This window comes from Ascaphus truei, chromosome 10, assembly GCF_040206685.1.
Source record: "Ascaphus truei isolate aAscTru1 chromosome 10, aAscTru1.hap1, whole genome shotgun sequence".
Taxonomy (NCBI): Eukaryota; Metazoa; Chordata; class Amphibia; order Anura; family Ascaphidae; genus Ascaphus; species Ascaphus truei.
In genome coordinates, this window is record NC_134492.1 from 32,324,216 (window position 1) to 32,345,127 (window position 20,912).

Genomic DNA, 20,912 nt, shown 5'->3' on the forward strand with positions numbered 1-20,912 from the left:
ATCTCTACCAGAAGGTGTCTTGTGGCATAGCCCCACTGAATACATATAGACCTGTGATTACAATACAGGATTTGTGTTCTCCAACATCTTGGGCTTTGGGAAAGGCTTAATTTCAAATCAACAGTGAGATCAAGGGCCACATTTAGGAAGTGGTGTTCATCCACAAGTCACCTTCCTGGGCCAGTTGAGAAACTATACAGCCTGTACCCTTGTATGGGCCATAAGGTGTCTCAGCACCAGAACCTGTCTGCTTAATAAATATGGGCCAGAGTCCCTTGGCAACATTTACCATGGCAGCATGTCCATTCTTCATTTATTTTCATGTCAGAGCAGTTAGGTCCCTGTTCAATACGCTGGGAAGCCGTCTTCTCAGATTAATGGGTCTTTAAGATCTCTTGACAAGGAGAAGATAGATCTACAGCATATTGAATAAAGGCCCCTGGGAGCAAACAGCCTTAACCAGACTTTCATAATCAAAGTAAAAAAAAAAAAAAAGTGTTGTCCTCAAATATATACATTACTTTGGTTGCTTACTTGCTTCGTTTATATCCTTTTATCCTTCGTTACTGAAACCACCAATAATTATTTGAGCTGTAATTGCTATACCTCCATTCAACTTGAATTTCTTTGCATCAAAAATATAGTGGGCGATGTGAAAAACAGATTTTGATGCGTCGTGCTGTTCGTACGTTCATTTTTTCGCCCCCCCCCCCCGGACAGACATAAATTACGCTGGGGGTGGAGTTATAGGTGGACTTTTCATGCTGTCGGTGGTGCACATATGTGAATGATATGTACTAATAAATCACACGCATGTGGCATTTTAGTGTGCTGGAAACGCTCCATAATTGTCACTCACGGTTTTCTTACAGTAAAAGACAAATGCAGGTAGGCGCAGATAAATCTTAATGCATTTATATGTATAAACATGACACCAAGAATAAGAAAATTTGCGCCAAGTGTAAGAACATGAGAAATGACATTATATATCGCTAATATTTTAGGAGAGATATTGATTTTTTTTGACGCAACGCTCTCTTGCCATTCATTTAAAAAGAAACAATTCTTTATACATAGCCCCCAGTATGGTTTGGAATGATTTGTTTTGGTAATATAACTTCGAATAGCTAGAGTAGTGGTATTAATACATGAACCTGCTATACCAGGGGTGCTCAACTCCAGTGTTCAAGCGCTACCCCCACCCCCACACAACAGGTCAGGTTTTCAGGATATCCCTGCTTCAGCACAGGTGGCTCAATCAGTCCCTGCTTCGACCGAGCCTCTGATTAAGCCACTTGTGCTGAAGCAGGGATATCCTCAAAACCTCCCCTGTTGGGGAGGCTTGAGGACTGGAGTTGAGCACCCCTATGCTATATCACTTAACAGTCCTGGTTAGTACCAAGATCTGCATGTCAACATTTTAGAAGTCAAAATGTAGATCAACTTAAAGAAGCAAACCATGCTGGATGTAAATAGATCCTCATCCAGGTCATGCAAAATGAACACACTGTAATGGATAGGAAAAGGTAAAATATTATTTAACAATTGCATGCCTTCAAGGATTGGCCACCTTCTTCCAGAGCACATGCATACAGTACGTACAGTATACATTACTCACTTCTGTCCACCCAATCCCTGTTTGCAGTGTAACATGCACTACTGCTGTGGTTAGAGAGAGCCAGTTGGACTAGGACGACAGTAGTGTCATGTGTTGCATCATGTTCATTTTTAAAAAGGAGCATAGGGAGCAAAAAGATGTGTTTGCTAAAATGTCAATTTTAATTGTTGTCACTTTTCCAGATGTTTTCTGTGCCTCACCAAAGAAATATGTGGAAACAGCTATGGCAGCAATTCCGTGTATGTACTGGCTGCTCAATTTTTTTCTTAGTTTACTGGCTAAGAAGCTTGAAGCAATTAGAATTGTACATATATTGTGTGCATAGACACTTACAGTACCTAAAGCATCTCTCTAATAAGCTATAAGGACCATATTAAATAGTATACAAATTAAAAGGGCTGTTGCAGAATTATGTATACTTGATGGCATCTAATCTGTAATTGTAGAATATGCTGAAATTGCTATATTTAAAGCAAATTTATTCATTGAAACACATACAGTATGTAGGATTTGAGAACATTTGCCAAAGCTACAATTTAACATAAATAAATTATATTTTAATCATATTGAATGAGCTTCTCTATAAAATCTGAATTGATTATAGCTTGCATAAAAATAAAATGTAAGCTACCTCCATGTCTTTCTGTTGAATTATAAGAGATAACATTGTTAAAATGGATTTGTGTGTAAAAAGACTGAATCTAAAAATGTGATTTGTTTTAGGTTTAAAAAACAAATTTGCCATATATCTACTGTACCATATGTTACAATTGCATTAGGGTAAAGTTAAATGAAGACCAAGATACTGTATTAATAGTGAGATTTGTGTTAATGACAAACAATTGTATAATATTAAATATAATGAACATAATCTTTTTAAACAGGTTGTTAATTAAACAGGTTAGGTTATAAAGCAATGAAGGGGAATTTTAAAAGATTTGCTTGCAAACTTTCTATAATGTTTAATTTCTTTCAGATTACCATCCATTTATGGGTGAAGATCAGTTATATTGTACAGTAACTAGATAGAAACCTTCTCATGTACTTTATAGGTTATTGTAAGCAGTACTATTCCATAAATTGGGCTGTTGTATGTCTTTCACCACGGAAGGTGTTTTATGGCACACAATGTATGCTTAACAAGTTTTGCTAAATTCTAACTGAGATACCCCTCCTACATGGATATTGATCCAGAGTAAGGCTAGGTCCCCAGTGCCTGCGACAGCGCGCGCTATGCCATGTGCTGCAAGGACAAGAACCGCCCCTCAATGGGGACGGGCCCGCTACCTGACGGCCGCTGTGTTGCGCAACCAGATTTTTCTGAAGCCAGTTAAACTGCTTTCAGAACTGGCGACGGAGTGCTGCCCACGCCCCCAGGTGGTTCAGCCAATGAGGGCAAACCTGCCGGGTGACCCTCGGGCCCCCCACCACACCCCCTTCGTCTTCCCCCCTGCAGCTCTGCACAGACCGTTAGCCTGGCAGGCGCGCGTGCAGCGCCGAAACCGAGGCCATAGCCTAAGGCAAACAAAATACCTCATAGCAACATTTGCACAAGGGAAGATTGTCCTATTGTTGCATAAACCTGCTGCTAATGGAATGTTCAAATGTTGCTCATTTATGGTCAGATTCACTTAAACAGTAATTACTGTTCACTTCAAGGGCATTAGCATGAGTAAAATCTGGAAAATGTGGCCATTAGGATGGGGATATCACTTTATGTTACACATTTTGCTCATAATCCAAGAGGTATTTGCTTGTACTGTACAGTAGATGCAGAGCTGTTTGCAAACAGGATTAAGTAAAGTTTGTAAAACACTCTAAAGCATTTGCTTTCTATGGAGTCCTTAAAAAAGCAATCCATGCCGGCTTTTCTTTTTCTTTTTTTAATATAGAATTGAAGCAGGTCTACTAAGCTGAACCCCATCAATTTCAGCTCTGGGGACCCCCTATTTCCAGAGGTACTAACCTCCAAAGTAGGTGCCGGTAGCTGCTCTGGCTCAGCAAGCAGGGCTTTAAAGTTTAAAGCTCCCGTGTCACATGGGCCAATAGGAAACCACCTCGGTGATGTCATGGCTGCCTATTGGTCCACACGGTGGGAAATATCTGAAGAGCAGACATATTGTGAACCCTGGTAGCCAAGGATAGTGGCTCTTGGCACCTAATTCTCAGGTAAATATATCCGGAAGAAGGGGGTTCCCAGAGCTGGAATTAATGGGGTTCAACTCTGGAGATGCCCTGCTTCAACCCTATATATATATATATAAATATATATATATATATATATATATATATATATATATATATATAAACAGTATATTAAATTTGCAAAAAAATCAGCCGCCTTGGATTGCCTCTTTAAAAGGTTTTTAAAATATTTTCAATTACATATATATTTTTTAAGAGGTGTTAACCCTCTACATTTAAGGCCGCGTCCATACTGCGTGCGACCATGCGCGTGACACGAACAAAGGCTGCACCTTAATGAGGAAGGCCAGAGCGTGCGAAATGAAGCGCAACAGCGCAACAGATTTTCTCGCAAGACAAACATTTTTGTTTTAGTCGCGCGACGGCCGGGTCACATGGGTGGCTCAGCCAATGAGGGCGAACCGCTCACGTGAGGTCACGGTCACGCTTCCCCGTTGCTGTGGATCACAGGCCGCAGATTGCTCGGCTGACAGGCGCCCGTGACGCCATGTGCTCCGTCGCTCGTCCACTGTATCCGAGGCCTTACTCATTAAACAGGTCATGGTCACTAGTTAACTTTGGTTGCAGGAGGGACTGCTCCGTCCCAGTAAACAAACTTATTGAAGGAACACTTTATTCGAATATAATAGACACACAACTCACTGCTGAATACAATTTATTTGAAACATTTTTGATACAGAAATTAGTTAGAGAAGACTTTATGGATGCAGTTACAAGGTATGCATTTGTATGTCAGTCGTACAGTATAACATAAGGACATTGATTACTGTATATTTATATGCTTATTCAAACAGATCTAACAACAAGAGACATAAACGAAAAGCAGAAAGTTATTAATTATTAAGAATAAGAAAAATAGGTACATGTTCAGATGTGTTTTTTAAATGCTTTATCAAACTTCTGTATTGTAACTGAATATGAAAATAAACACAAACAGTATATTCATCCGCACATTGCAACACATGCTCCAGGTGTTCAATAGCCTGCCTCGGCATTCAGTACATGGAGTGGTAACAAAAGTGAATATCTTCTCTGTACAGGGAAGGACAAACCGTGAACAGAAATAGTTTAACTCCTTTGCAGCCAGAGCTGCATTTACCACAAGCTGTGTAATTGGGTGGAGTCCACTCGGACAATAAAAGGAATAAAACAGACGTTAGTGGTGGGTGCACATATGTAATATACCGAGTATCAAATAGTAAGGTATTAGAATTTGCGTGCCACCAAGTGTCAGTACATTACGTGGTAATTTAACATGGTCATAATTCTCTAATAGTCATTGTAAATACTGCCATTGTCTCAATTTGCCATCCAAAATAACATTTGTCATGCATTTACCAGCTGCATCCAATTGTATTTAGCACAGTCTAACCAAAACTGCAATGAGCTATGCATGTATGTTTCTACTTAATCACTGTAATTGTGAAAGTATGACTGGCGTAGTTGATCAAATGTGGTCAAGAAATGATAGCCGTGCCCGTACCAATTTTGAGCCATGGGCTCTATATCTGTAGTTGTACATACGATATAAAACTGTACTATACGATAACAGTATGTTATCAACTGGAAGTCAAATGTAGATTATATGGCATGACATTGATTATTACATCATTTATAGAAGCCTTGCACTAACGCAGTGTTGCTCAACTCCAGTCCTCAAGACCCCCCCCAACAGGTCAGGTTTTAAGAATATCCAAGCTTCAGCACAGGTGGCTCAATCAGTGAGTCAACGACTGACTCAAAGACTGAGACATTAGCCACCTGTGCTGAAGCTGGGATATCCTTAAAACCTGAGCTCTTGGGGGGTCTTGAGGACTGGAGTTGAGCACCCCTGCACTAATGCCCGTTTTTTAAGGGCTAAATGCATTGACAAAATACCATTGCATTGGCAAAAATGTGGAAAATATCCTAATCTTGTCCAAGAAAAACATTTTCATCTGGGGAGTATTTATATAACAGGGCTGTTTGTATGTACTGTAAATGGTTAATAACGTTGTTTTACAGTGCCCATTATGAGCTCTAATGTACGAGGGATTAAGAATACATTATGTTGTTATCAGTGGACACACTGCAGAAAGTGCTTAATCCAGTGTTAAATCCTTTATTGCAAATTTGTATACCAACAGTGGATTTTCTCCTAATTGTTTGTTTTTCACATAACTAATTATGTCTTACAGTTTTGAACTAAGAAGCAGAAAATAGGAAGAAACAAAGACACTTTAACTGCAGTATAAAACATTGGCTTTGTAGTCGTGTACTAAATACTATATTTTGTGCTGAATTAACCAATTTAATTTCTTCACAATTAGAGCGTAAGATGAAACAATGTGCTACACCACAGAGCAATGTGATTTAGTCCCTGCGTGTGAACGGGTTGAAGACATTTTGTGAATATTAAAAACACAACTGGAACAACAAGCATGCCTCGCTAAATAATTATGGGGAAGAAAGCATTGCCTCCTTTGTCTACATTCATATTTAGAGTTCATGAATACAATTGTAATTAAAAATCAGTATCTTTTTCTCTAATACGATCTGATTTCAAATAATGTACTATAATGAGACAGTAAATCAGAACCGGTAGATGGGAAGATCACATTAATTGTTGAACTGGTCACCTTAACACACTGGATTTACAGTTAAAGGCAGGCCTCTCTTTGGTTCATAAGGAGTTGCCCTGGTAACCATTCTGATGCAGTCAATAATAGGACAGATACTGAGACAAAGCGTGCAGCCTGTACAGCTGTCGTTGACAGTGGGCAGGTGGGTCATGGGATCAAACTTGATAGCCTGCAAATAGAAATAAATGGTTTGGATGTCACTCTAATAAAGGTCAACAGTGCCCCAATTTAAATGTTCACATTTTCATTAGAAAAACTGTTTGAGACTTTATGTACAGCCCTGCATTGCAGCTATAGCAACAGATTAGCTGTCAGAAAGTAATCCTATTACATTTAAAATACAATGTGAAAACTGCCTTTGAAAATATTCCTTTATGCTCTCTTTATGTGCATAAAATAATGCATTACGCCATAAAACACACATTGTATCCATTCAGAAAAGATATAGACCCATATTCACAAAAACCAACGGAATGAATTCTAGGTACTAGTGCTCATGAACCTGATTATTATTCCATCACTTGCATGCTTTAATGTTAGGAAATTCTACAATAAACGGACTTTGTTTTGTAGTTTAATATGCAGTTGACATGGTAGAAAGGTACTAGGGGATTTGGCAAAGGAAAAACAGACATATTTAAGAAATGTGATACATGGACCTCAACCAGAAAATTATGATTTATACAGTATCTGCTATTTCATTATCATACCCGACAACGTTGCATGCTATTTAAATTGTCAAGCTATTATAAATGGATTATATTCCCTTTACCTGACTTACATTTATATTCTATCATTGTATTAATATTATGTTATTTAGTTGTTTCTGGCAACAACGTATTCAATAATGCAGTAGTAAATGGTTAAGTGATATCATGGTAGATATGCACATGTACATTTCTGTTAATGTACAGTATGTAGGTAAAATTGTAAGAAATACATTCTTTCTTTCCAATCAGTAAGGAAGTTCATGACACACAATACTGGAGCTGTTCAGCACAGAACACCTGGTTTGTGCTATATAATGTGAAACATTTTTGTTTTAAATAGGTATTGTAAAAGGGGCTCGTGTATTGACTGCAGAAGCAACCTTACCTGATAACCAGAGTCGTTGCAGGTCATGTAGCATTTGCCACAGTTAATGCACATTTCCTCGTCAATCAGGGCTACAACTTGCTCTTGTATGTCTAATTCACCATATGATCCAATATACTCCAATGCTCTGCCAATTACATCCTGGAAAAAATGAGGACAGCATATTTGATAATATTAAATTACTTTCCTACAGTACTTGCATTAAGCTCATTAAACACAGTAACATTACTGTAAATGGAAGGAACTACCATGTCCATATTTAAAATAAATATTGTTTGAAATAAAGAACAGATGTTGAGCTGCAAATGCCAAACTCATGTTTAAAAGGGGCATGCTTGGAACCTCTAGGTCATTTCAGTTCATATTAATTTCACTTATTTGTTTTTTTACATTTCCTAACATCAATATCACAGATTATTAGATAAGAAACACTACCAGATGCACTGTATGTAGATTTAAACTTCTTCTTTGGAAGTCCAATATTCTGACTTAATAACTACGAAGCACAACATGAAATAAAAACTGGACAAGATTATTAACGTAAAAATAATGATTGCGCGTTCAATACAAAATACATTATTGGTTTCTTATACAAGTGGTAACTCTCTAATCTTTAATAATAAGAGTGAGCCTGTGTGTCTGTCTGTCTGTCAGGGCCATAGCTTCAAACTATGAAACCTAGACAGCTGAAACATTGCATGTATACTAAAAGAACCCAATGAGCGTGCCCTGGGTATCATTTTCATTTAAACTCATTAATTCTATAAGTGATTACAATTTCTCCCACAAGCAAGTCAGTCGGTGGATGTTGTACCTTGTAGGCATTGCATCTGGCACATGACATCTAAATGCACATAGCCTGGTGACCGATAAGAAAAATCAAATAACTATAAAGGTTACACAGAAAGCAGAAGAAGAAAAAAAGAGAGGAAGTCAGTTGGCACGTGAGGAGAAAGCAAGATTATTGGGGAGAGAGAGAAAGAGAGAGAAAGAGAGAGAGAGGGGTTGGGGGAAGAGAGAGAGGTTGGGGGAATGGAGGGAGAGGGAGAGAGGTTGGAGGAAGGGAGGGAGGGAGAGAGGTTGGGGGGAAGGGAGGGAGAGAGGTTGGGGGAAGGGAGGGAAGGCAGGGGAAGGAAGGGAAGGGAGAAGGAGGGAGGTGGGAGACGGAGCAGGTGGAAGGGAAGGAAGAAGGAGGGGGAGGGATAAGGGGGGGCAATTTATTATTAGACATTTTGATTACTGCAATCTGTGCGAAGCCAGGCTTTATACAGAAAGCAGATGAAGAAAGAGAGGAAGTTGACGTGTGAAGAGAAAGCAAGACGGCTGGAGGAGAGAGAGGCAGAAATAATTGGGGACATCATAAAGTATTAAAGGAAAGTGATGAGAGGGAGAGAGGAGGGAGGAAAGAGATAAGGGGGGAGTGAGATAAGGGAGAGGGAGTGAGAAGAGTAGAAGGGACAGAGATGAGGGGGAGGGAAGTGAGGGAAGGGGAAGAGAGATGAGGGGGGAGGGGGGTAAGAGAGATGGGGGGGGAGAGGGGTAAGAGAGATGAGGGGGGAGAGGGATAAGAGAGATGAGGGGGTGAGGGGGGTAAGAGAGATGAGGGGGAGAGGGGGGGAGAGTGATGAAGGGGAGAGGGGAGAGAGAGATGAGGCAGGGGAGAGAGATGGGGATAGAAATGAGGAGGGAGAGAGAGAATCGGTGAGAGAAAGAAGGGAAGTAAGGGGGGAAAGGGTGTGAAAGCAAGAGAAGGTGGGGAAAGAAAAAGTCACATACTGTAGGTAATGCATGTTTATACTGAAGTTTTTATTGGCACCTTCCAGTGAGTGAGGCTGCACCCCCAACTTCCACTCAGTGAGAATCCCAACCCAAATTATAGTGACATTCACCCTCTTCACTGACTCTCCCTCAGTGACCTTACCCCCAGTGACACTCATACCTCATCAGTGACCTTCCTAATGGATTATTCCTTTCTAATAATGGACTTTCCATTTTTCAGAAAAGAATGGCAAGTTCTGACTCATTGGGAGTTATTCATTAAACTGCAATAGTGAAAATCTGGCCTCTATGCACTATCATACTGAAACTCCTATTGGGTGGTTTTCCCAATCAAGCAGAGCATTTGGCTCTAAGAGCCTCAACAATATCTGGTTTCACTGGTGAGGTTACAATCAATTATCAAGGTTCATTGGTCAACTTTAAAGGAAATATATTTTAATTATTTTGTTCTCTTTTTAATTACTTGTGTTTTACATAATCACAGCAAGATTGATTTAAGTTTGTTAAAATGATGTAGAACGTCATAATAATACCAATATCCCATTTTTGTCAAGATCAATATTATTCTGTATACAGTATCCATCCCAAAAATACCAAAATACTGTATATGTACACATCAATACACAGGCACAGATTTACAAAACATTGTTTTTCCTTAGCGCACATTAAGGTCTATTAAAGGGCATGTTTCCTAAGATTTACTAAGACTAAGCACCCTTTAGTAAATGTATGTTATCAACAATAGAAATGTGTGAAAAGTTTGTAGAAGTCTGAGTTAGCGGTGAAATGACATTTGCCCACAACAAAATTAACTAAAAAAAAAGGCAAATTTTGCCATTGCCCCAAAGAGCATTGAATTAGAAAATCAATTTTTCACCTAAAATCATTAGTGCCAAACGTTGATATGTCATTATTCATGTTCTTATATTTGGGTCACCTTATTTTATTCTTTGTATGGTGTGCGGCATGTTCATACATACGAATGCACTAAGAATGATTTGCATTTGTCTTTCTTGTCAAGAAGAACTTGACTTCTAATTTTGACTTGTTTATGGTGGACATAATTGACACATACTTGAAGTTTATTATTACATATCATTTATACAATATATGGCCGACACAGACATCCAAAATCATAACTCCTCCACTCAAGCGTCATTTTTCTTTTTGAAAAAGCTGAAACAAACAAAACAGCACAACACATAACAAAATAGTTTTTTTTGTTAATACATTTGGTGCACTGAGACCCACTAATTTTCTATTCTTCTGTACATCTGTTTTACGATAAAATCAATTATAGTGGCACTTTATACATAGCCCTCATGGTATTTCTCTTTTTTGCTTTGAGAAATGTTATTAAGATTTTGAGATGAAGGGGGTACAAAAAGCAAAAAAGGAGGGTGGGGGGGGGGGGGGTGAAATAAAAGTAAATTACAACTTAAACATATCCTTTACATTGTATTATAATTTACACAATACAAATTTATGGTCAGATGTTTAAATAAGTTGTTGGGGGTAATACACATAATAAATATGCATCAGCAAATAAGTCCCATTGAAAGTAAAGATGTACATTTAATATACTATATAGATAGAGACATTGGCTAAGGACTCCCACAGCATCTGTACATTTCAAGGCCGCGATTCAAAAATGGTCAGCAACTACCTATTGTGATTGAGGGGAGTTTCCGCTGAGAGCTATGGTTCCCAGACTCTGGAATTTGTTAATTGTGTCATTAAGGAAAGCAGTAATTTTTCCAAATACCTTAGTTTGATTAAGTGTATTCTTGACTGCATTCATAACCAGGGCTAGTTGCTTCCAAGAGACGGTAATGCAGCATATTGTAGTTGATAGTATGTTGGTAACAAGTTTATGTTCAATCTTGTTTATATTAGGAGGGAGTTTGCAGATTAAAGCTATGGCTGGTTCTGGGTAGATGGGTTAGCTGGAGCAGCCGACTGATTAAATGAAACACTTGAGTCCAAAGTGCTTTTAGGGAAGGACACTCCCACCAGATATGAAAGAAAGTTCCTGGTCTTCCTCAGTTGCGGAAACAGAGGTGAAGTCGTCAGGAAATAAGCCCTGACATATTTTCCTACTGTAGTTCTCCCTCTCCCCTTCTGTTCCTTGTCTGTCCACTGGGTGTGCTGCTGTTTCTGTCTGCTCTGGGGTTTCCTTGTCTCCTCTTGTTGCTCCTGTCTTCTGTCCTTATAGATTCCTGTTTCCTGTTTTTCCTTGTCTTTGTTTTGTGTCCAAAATCCTTCTGCCATGCCCTGGTTTGCTTCTGTTTCTATTCCTGTTTAGTCCTGTATATATTAAAGGCTCTTGCTATTGTTCTGGCTTGTCCCCGTTTGTTTCCTGCTCTCTGGTCTCAGTTCCTGCTCCCCTGCCCTTTTCCTGCCGCCGACCCCTGCATGGAACCCAACGATCCTTGCCTGCCGCCTGCCACCAAACCCTGCCTGTGACTCTGACGATTGTTGCCTGCCGCCTGCCACTGACCTCAGCCTGTGACCTGACGATCCTTGCCTGCCACCGACCTTTTCTGTGACAGAAAACAAAGGACACTTCTGGACCTCGTCGGAACAGATTCTCAACTAGCCTGCTTCAGCAGGCCCCTTCCGCTTGCGTTGGGGGAAGATAAGTTCTTTTGTTAGTGTTTTGAAGACCCAGTTGGGATCATGAAGGGTTTTTTTTGCCGCAAAGTGTTCTACAGGATATGTTTGTGCATATTCTCCCTGAGAAGAATTCTCTTATTAAAAAAAATATATATTAATTTTCCTGCAGTACCTTGTGTCACCACTTCAGACTCTCAGACTTTAATTTTCAAGACAAGGCTTGCCTTTCTCTGCATTACCTGGTTGGGCTACTTCAGATTTTTAGACTTGCATTTCTAAAAACAGACGCGTTACTTTGATTTCTTTGCTTGCTACTGTATATACTGCTGTTTCACAGGGTTCCATTTCAAAAGACAAGAGTACTCCCATTGTCTTTTGTTTTTGCTATACGCTTTGATTTTCCTGCAATCTGTGATACTTCTATGCTTGATTCTAAAATTTTCAGATCTAACGGCAATTTTCTCTGTAGTTAGTTTCCTGCAATCTGTGATGTTCCTATGCTTGGTTCTAAGGCCGTGCTTATAGTTCCGGTGATGGCGTGCCGTGCCAAAACAACTTGATATAATCCATCGCGTGCGCCTATAGTACATGCGACCGCGACGGCAAGACAGAAATCAATGAAGTCAATGGAATTTGATTTTTCTGGCAATCGCCGCGTGACTTCAGCAGCACAGCCAATGAGGGCGAACTGCTCACGGACATGCCTCTGTCACGCCCCCCGGTCGCCCTCCCTTGTCTTCTCCACTATAAGCAGAAATTGCAATTACGACAGCGAGGGATGACCTCACGCGGTCCCATCGCCATCACCGGGACTATAAGCGCGGCCTAAGGCTTCAGATATAGCTGCAAGTTCCTCTGCCTTTAGTTTCTCGCAATCTGTGATATTCACATGTCTGATTCTAAAGCTTTAGATGTAACAGCAAGTTCCTCTGTCTTTAGTTTCTCGCAATCTGTGATATTTCTATGCCTGATTCTAAAAGTTTCAGATTTAACTGCAAGTTTCTCTGTCTATGGTTTCCCTTGCAATTTATGATATTTCTGAGACTGATGCTAAGGCCTCAAATCTAAAGGTCAGCTCTCCTATCTTTTATCTCCCTGTTGTGCCTAATATTTCTGTTGTTATTCCAATGCTTCTGCTTTAAAGACACATTTCCTCTTTACTGGTTTTCTTGGGAAGTTTGGGTTCCCTATGTCTGAAACTATGGCTCCCACTTTGAAAACAGTCTTGAGCAATAAATGTGAACACAGTACCACTGATTCTTCAGAGCTTCTCAAGGTAAAGAGAAAGAAAAAGAAGAAAGGAGGTTCTCAGGTTAGAGTAGAAGTTGCAGAAGGAATTAAGGATGACCCTTCAACATCAGGGAAGCCTGCGTTAGAGGGGAACAGAGATATTGTGCAGCCTAAGGCGACTAGCAGAATTATCCCAAGAATAGTGGAAAAGAAAGAGGACGCCTTTAACCAAGGTAAAGATGGTTTAACTCAGGCACTAACTCAAACCCTTTCCCAGAATTTTTTTTACAAATAGAATATGAAATGGTGCAAATTGGTGCATACATGGAATGAAATTTAGAAAAAAATGACATAACGGTCAGATCATTTATAAACAACAAGCCTTCCCCATCGACTTTTTGAGCGTGTCGCAACTTTCACAATTGTGCCCAGGTTTTTTGGAGAAGCCACCTGGCAACCCTAGCAGCAGTATCTGGTTATCTTTTGCTTTACACACAGTGGAGGAGGAGGAAGTGGAGTAGATAGAGGAAATACTGATTATTTTTTTTCATTTTTAAATAACTCGCTATACTGATTTTTTTTATGTTTGTATGGTAAACTATAATAGATTGCTTTTAAAATCATGTTGCTCTATGTAATGTGTATTGTTATTGTCGGTTGTAAGATAGCAATGCTTGAAATATGCTAATGATTATATTTGGTATACTCTTGGTCTTTTAAAATGCTATCACCTACTGAGAGCACTGTCAAGCATACTTTTCTTTTACCATCACTTCCATTTAGCATTGCCTTTATGCTACTTATAGTGATCTTAAATGTTTCTGGAAATGGGGATTTAGAGAAGAAAACAATATGGGGGTGGAATATTGAGATGATAAATAATCTTCACTAGTTATTGATTTAAGTGAGCAGGGGAGGCATGCGCCTTAATACTGTGAAAACACAATTTATTTGAAAACAGATTTTTGGAATTAGTATTTTAAAGTAGGAAATTATCAAAATACTCCATCTCCGGCAAGTGGACTTTTTAAAACAAAAAACTTTATACATTGATGGTTCGCAAGCTTGATCTCTACATAACACTAACTCTTCTAAGAACGGTCATACTTTATTTGGTACTGTAGGTTTAAAATAACAAAACCAATGTGAGATTTCTTGAAGATAATCTTAGACGGTAGGGGTGGATTTAGGTTGGAAGGAGTGGTGCTGTTTGGGTAATTGGACAACAGATTTTTTTTCAGGAAGATTTTGGATTTTAGAAATGAAGTCCTTCCTAAAATGAAAGGCAAACAATTACATGTTTTAAGGCTCATCAATACAATTTTAGAAAACCAAAATCAGACAACTACAATTAGTTGTAAAATATATATTTTTTAAATATGTTTGTATTTTTGGAATTTTGAAACCTAAAAGGTTTTTGACCTCTTTTAGCTCCTCCCATTTGTGTGATGTCACTGTGTATTGAGCATGACCTCTCCTCTTCCACAAGGTAAATGCACCCACAATCTCTGCTAGGGATGAGATATTGATATCTCACGGACGTTTATGGTCCTCTCCTTTATTCCACAGCGAGTGCATCTTGTAGGACTTGTAGGACTCCGTTAGGGTCATACCTGTATTTGCATTATTAATATTTCCTACTTTGCACCCTGTTCATAACACGATTCACATTATTGACTAGTATTGGGTTGAGCGGTTAGGTCACAACTGCTTCATACAATTCTCCTCCCTGATCCTCTGGAAGTGAGGGAATCAATCGGTCAGGGGTGGAGGAAACAGTCGATTGACATTAAGGAAACAAAATACTAGTTTGGCAGGTATTATATGAATATAACATGGCAAAAACAGTATCCTGTTTACTAAAGCAAATCTGAGGTGCAATACCAACTGAAAAAGAAAGAGTACATATACCGGTTCTCCAAAACCCAGGTCAGATCTGCAGCGGTCCATGTAATTCAGAAGTATATAGAGGAAGGGCACAAGTCGGTTTTCACAAGGCAATTGATTTATTAGCTACAATGTTTCGGCTGGCACAGCAACCTTTGTCAAATAAAATGGCGATGAGTGGCATTGACATCAAGTTGACTAAGCAGGTCAAATTATTAAAGAACTTTATAATAATTATAATTAACAAAAACTAGCTGAAAGTTCCTGGCGTCACCTGGGAATGCCAAGAAGCCAACCTCATCCCTCCTTGAGAAAGGTCCCACTGGGGGACTGAAACATCGGTTTTTGTGTTTTCTATCAAATATAGAAGATTTATGATTTACTTACCTGCGTGCTGTCCCTTGATGTCGTGTTGCAATCCGTATCGTATGGTCTGTTATTGCTTTATGGGATAAGCACCAAAACGTATTTACTTGCAAATGGTGTGCCGGCTGTGCATTGGATTATATATATATAAATAGACGATATCGTTCTGTGGCTAACGAAATGCTTTTATTTGTGCGAGCTTTCGAGATACACTGATCTCTTCTTCCGGCGATGGTACATTGAATAAAGCAGGCAAGGTTAAACTTTCAAACAGTGCATATACTGAAGTAATGTTATCTGTGACTGAAACCTAACACCCCCCCCCCCCTGTGTAGTATGCGATTTATGACTTGAGGTGTTAAATAGTCCCTTAATGTTAGTGATGTTAGTGATGTAAGCGTGTGTGCGTGTGCGTGTGTGTTTATGTATGTATGTAAATATAAATTGGTAAAGAGCCCACAGTGTATACAGCGCTTTACAAAAGGTGTGTGTGAAGTTGGAGTGTATATCAATGGTGGGTGTGGAAATGTAAGAGGCTGTAGCATTACTAAAAGTGTGTAGATACTATGTAGATACTATGTGGTCCCTAATTGTATATAGGGATGGAATTTCATAGATTATTTGTATGTGTAAGAGACAGCTGTGTGTGCATAAAACTTCGTAGAAGTCCCGCACATCCTTCTGGGAAGGCGCAGGTGGTGGCGGCAGTACTGGCTGAAGATGAGGCGTCTTGCATCTCTTGCAGCAGGATGTCACAGTCAATTCCCCATCTGGGAAATCACATCTTGAACACCCACCCTACAGAAAGTGGTCCCCGTTGATCTGTACCAGCAGGATACCTCCTGGTATGGTATACAAGGGAGCAGCTTTCTCAGCCATAGTAGTGATAGTATTAAGCGGGAACAGTCTCGTACAGCTCCTGCTCCTTGGTCTCACCACATGCAACTGCGGGTGCGGTAGCTTGTGTCCGGCTACGCTCCTAGTTGTGACACAATAATCACTTGCCTCCCCCCCCCTCTGGTGGATCCAGGAGTACAGGCACATTATACATGGGCGCGGCTTTGGCTTTCACGCCAAACCAAGCACATTTCAGGTTGTGGCTTTAGCTTCGCACCAAGCCCTGCACAATTTTGCAATAGAAGCTTGCAACTCTGCAAACTTCACCACCTGGTTTTCCCGTTTTGGCGCAAACCGCTATTTCACTCGCCATATTGCTATAGCTCCTTTAAAACAGAGGTCCGGGCCTCCCAATCTTCGAGAGCCCCCCCACCCCCTGGGACGCTATAGATACTTTGACAGGCCGCTTTAGTATTGTAGTATTACTGCAGCTCCTCAAACTGAGGTCTTGGCCTCCTGACGGTCAGGATCCCCTCCTTGAACATTACCCGCATCTACTGTAAACACCCTCCATTTGGACTGTGATGCTATAGTCTCCATCCGAAGTTTCTGGGTCCCCAGGATCTCAAAACACTACTCCAGGTGTCCTACATATCAATCCTTTAGGATGGCATGGTGCAGGCTGTATTTCCCTTGGTTGGAGCCCTTGGGACACTAGCCCAACACCACTTCTAAGTACAAGGACTGCACGGCAGCCCCCTGGGTGAGGACTGCCATAGTATTGCTGCATCTCCTCAAACGGAGGTCCTGGCTGCCTGAAGGTCAAGCGTCCCTCCTCAGATGGCTGCCCGCTTCTACAGAACTTAGAGACAAGGGGTCCACATCGTATCTCCATTTAGCGGGGAGCTGAAGAACTGCAGCCTCAGGCTGAAGTATAATAAAAAGCATCCGTGTCTCTATTCAGCTATTACAGCATATAAAGCATACATGTCAGCTTAAACGTTCTTTCTTGGGTCCCTGGACTCAACCCCCAGGGCTTGAGACCCCAAAAGGACTATCCCTGACTCCCATATACCCTGGTGGAATATGGGGTAGCTGTTCCCACTCCTCGAGGGAGGGGAAGGAAGGTGAACAAGAGCCCTGGGTCCACACTTCCACACTCTCACCTAAATTTTGATCTGCAGCCCCTTTTGTACCCAGGGGAGGGTCCCAGGTCTGAGCCCCTGATAGGGTAGTACCCAGGCCTTAGGCCCACTCCCCCTGTCACTCAAGGGAGTTGTTTACTGCTGCAGCAGCAGCAAGGGCATAGTGTAGAGGGAGAAAGGGGGTGGCCCGGTATTAAAGGGGTTGCACCCCATTTGGCCATCCCCTGACCTCACCAGGGAGACAAGGGGTTAACTGGGCTGCGGTCCAGCAATGTGATTTAACCCTTGTTATGACATGTAAATGTGTATTCCCCTGTTCCCATGTTTTATTGTAATGTCTGGTTATATCGGTGTCTGCATCACACATACACTGGGATCCATCCGGGAGTACAAGTTTTAATAGTTCTTTAATGATTATAGCCCTTTGTGTAATTTTCCCGCCTTTTCAGGCACCATTTTGCAGGGTCCCATAGGCCGCCATTAGAGCTCCATGCATTTCAATGGCAGATCTGGCTGTTTTGGTCCTGTTTCCTGTGAAGACCAGCAGATGGCATCCGAGAGGAGGAGCGGCGGTTTCCCATTGTAAGTCAATGGGCTCATTGATGAATAAAATCTGGGAAAGAATTTGTTCCATGTTCTTAGTATTGACTTCAATGGAGATTCCTCGACGGCGCTTTCCAGGAACGAGTTGGCTGCCGTCCAAACCGCAAAGCGGATACTTTTTCTATAAGAGAGCTTTGATCACTGTTAGTCAAATTGAACGATAAGTGGCGTAGGAATCTACAGTTCTAGGGCACCCAGGAATAAAATTCTTTTTGCCCCTAGTTCCTAGACCTCCCCCCACTCGACCACCACCGGGTCCCCGAATCCTGGACCCCCGAGATAGGTCGTGCCGAGAGAGCGGGTCGCGCCATAGGTTCCAATGGCGGCGGCAGAAACAGCTCAGGAAAATGACTAAGTGTAAAAAGCTGAAAACCATGAATCTATATCTTCGGTTCCGGAGGGTCCAGAGGGCCAGGGTTTGGGGTACCTGTAGTCACTGCTCCAGCATGACTGCAGAACCATCCTTGACCCTCTCGGACCAACCCGACGGAGTATGGACCCCCTTGAAGGATCGGGACTTTTCCCATAGACTCCAATGGCGGCCAATCTCCATTGACCGGCTATGGCAGAAAAACCCCATTGACTTCAACAGCGGCGTTGCCCCGTTGAAAGTCTATGGCGGCGGATTCCAATAGCCACCAACGGTGGCGGTTTGCCATTGAAAGTTTATGGAGGCGGAGCCCGTTGTTTTCAATGGGGATTTAGTGAAAAACCGTGATTTAATTTACAGCGGAGTTTATTGTATTAAAATAGGAAACGGTTGTAGGTGTATTTGTGTAACTCCGGTTCCCGAGGTCCTAGCGGGTCGCAAATTGGACCACATGGTGTCCCAGTTCCGGCATTGAGAACTGGGAAGTTTGGACCCGCTGAGCCCAACGAACCGACATTTTAATATGTTTGTGCTTTACTAATAACACTGAATCCCTAGGCAAGGACAAGACCCCGAGGAAATTCCTTTGGGACAAAGGACAGCAGATGGCCAGGGAAGCGTCCTAATGTCTAGAATTTAAGTGCTGTTCAAAGGAGTTTATCACCTCCACTGTTTACATGAGGGCAGAGATGACTCAAACCAGAGCAGTCTGTAAGTGTCACCTTTAACACCTCACAACAAAGAATATCCTGCCAGAAAACCCATCTGGCAGACTGGCTGGCATTCCTGATGCAAATCTGGGGCTACAGAAATGAGACCCCAGCGTTCTAATGCGCATGTGCCAACTAGCAGGGGGGCATGTATCAAAATGTGTTTCCACATTAGAGAGTGGCTACAGATAATTGAAGACCAATCACCTGTACTTAATGTTAAGGATAGGGTTACAAAAGATATATAATCTGTGGTAAACCCTTTATCCTGTGTCTTCTGATACCATCTTGATTGTACCTGATTGCTGGAGAATTGCTATGCAACATACTTCTCATCCCCCATCCCTAAAGTAAGTGTACTTCTTGCCTGTTACTGTACTACTGCTGCGACACACTTTATTCGAGCAAATACCCAGTATGTACCTGGCAGATACCTGGAATGCGCCGCTCCTCACCTCTGACAAGCCCGTTGCATTTGCCTTCCCAGCCTGGGTTCATGCCTGGCTGATGGGCGGCTGATCTGTTAAATTATAATGATTAGGATTTAATAGGCTGCAATGCTTCGCGTGTCTACCAGATGGCATAAATTCATGAATTGTAATGCAGTATATATATATATACTGTGCAGTATTGCAGCCAGCAGGAATAAAATGCTTCAATCCCTGCCTGGAAAATAACTCAATGCACTCAGGCAGAAAACAGTCACAAACCTCAATATACCCGGGTATACCCGAATTCGTGGGACTAGCCGAGCTCGAATAAAGTGTGTCGCCAGTGTATATTGTGTGTTCACCTATCCAAAGGAATAAATATACTTTATTATATCTAAGCCTCGTTCAGTTCAAACCCAGTTATTTGGTGTAACTTACAACCTGTCATAAGCTATCGTGACACATAGATTTAACCCTAACACCGCCTGCGCTTTGACCAGGGCGTATATGTTAGGTAGAGTAATAGTAGCCCAGGAGTTACATGGCTACATATAATTACGGTATTGTGTTGCATTAGAAGCATAATTATCCCAACAAATGTTTTCTATAAATGTGCCATTACTTAAATGTTGACAGAATCTCCACTCCCACTGCCCATCCCACATATTCATTTCTTTAGCCCCACTGTAGTAGCATCCTATGTAAAAGGACACTCTAAGGCCTGGGACATAGTAGGGTGAGCAGCGCTGAACCGCGCTGAGCCGCGCTGAGGGGAAACATTATCCCTATCAGCGCGGCTTTAGAAGGCGCTTCCGCAAGCGTCCGCAGGCGTGCGGAGGCGTGTGGAAATGCAGGACACAGGCAAGTTTGAAATTTGCCGCTCATGCAAGCGCAGGGCCGTCACGTGCCTGCCAGAAGCCAATGGCAGGCCGTGACGTGGCGCCCTAGCCCTGCCTCCCGGCCCGCCTCCATGGCCGCCTCCCGCCCGGCTCCCACCATGCACACAAGCGCGCTCGCTGACACTCATGCAGGGACAAGAAAAATCTCCTGCGTGAGCAGGTGAGCATGAGCGTCAGCGCTGCCCAGCGCTGATCAACCTACTATGTCCCAGGCCTTAGTGAGAAGGTAGAAAGAACAAACAATAAACATGACATTCCGGAAACAATAGCGGTTACTACATTCATGGCTAGATTCTGTAAATACAGAGAGGTTGGTGGCAATTATGGATTATGAGGTCCACCTAGGCTGTCCACTTTTACGGCTTAAAACCTACTTGAACACTACATTTACCTATTAGATTTGATAGTGCTGGAATAAAAACTAAAAAAAGACATTCTGAACCTGCAACCCAAAGATATACATGCATTTTTAGTCCTGTAGAGTTTGACAAAGGCCAACT

The 20,912-nt window shown here is 41.5% G+C and overlaps 1 protein-coding gene across 1 annotated transcript in view; it reads right to left on the reverse strand.

Moving 5' to 3' along the window:
* Positions 1 to 4,465: 4,465 nt before the first annotated feature.
* DPYD (dihydropyrimidine dehydrogenase) overlaps positions 4,466 to 20,912 on the reverse strand; it is a 755,572-nt gene continuing 739,125 nt past the window's right edge. Inside the window, 2 exon segments of the mRNA XM_075616482.1 lie at positions 4,466 to 6,613; positions 7,540 to 7,680. Coding sequence (XP_075472597.1) covers positions 6,443 to 6,613; positions 7,540 to 7,680 — 312 coding nt within the window. The 3' untranslated portion in view covers positions 4,466 to 6,442.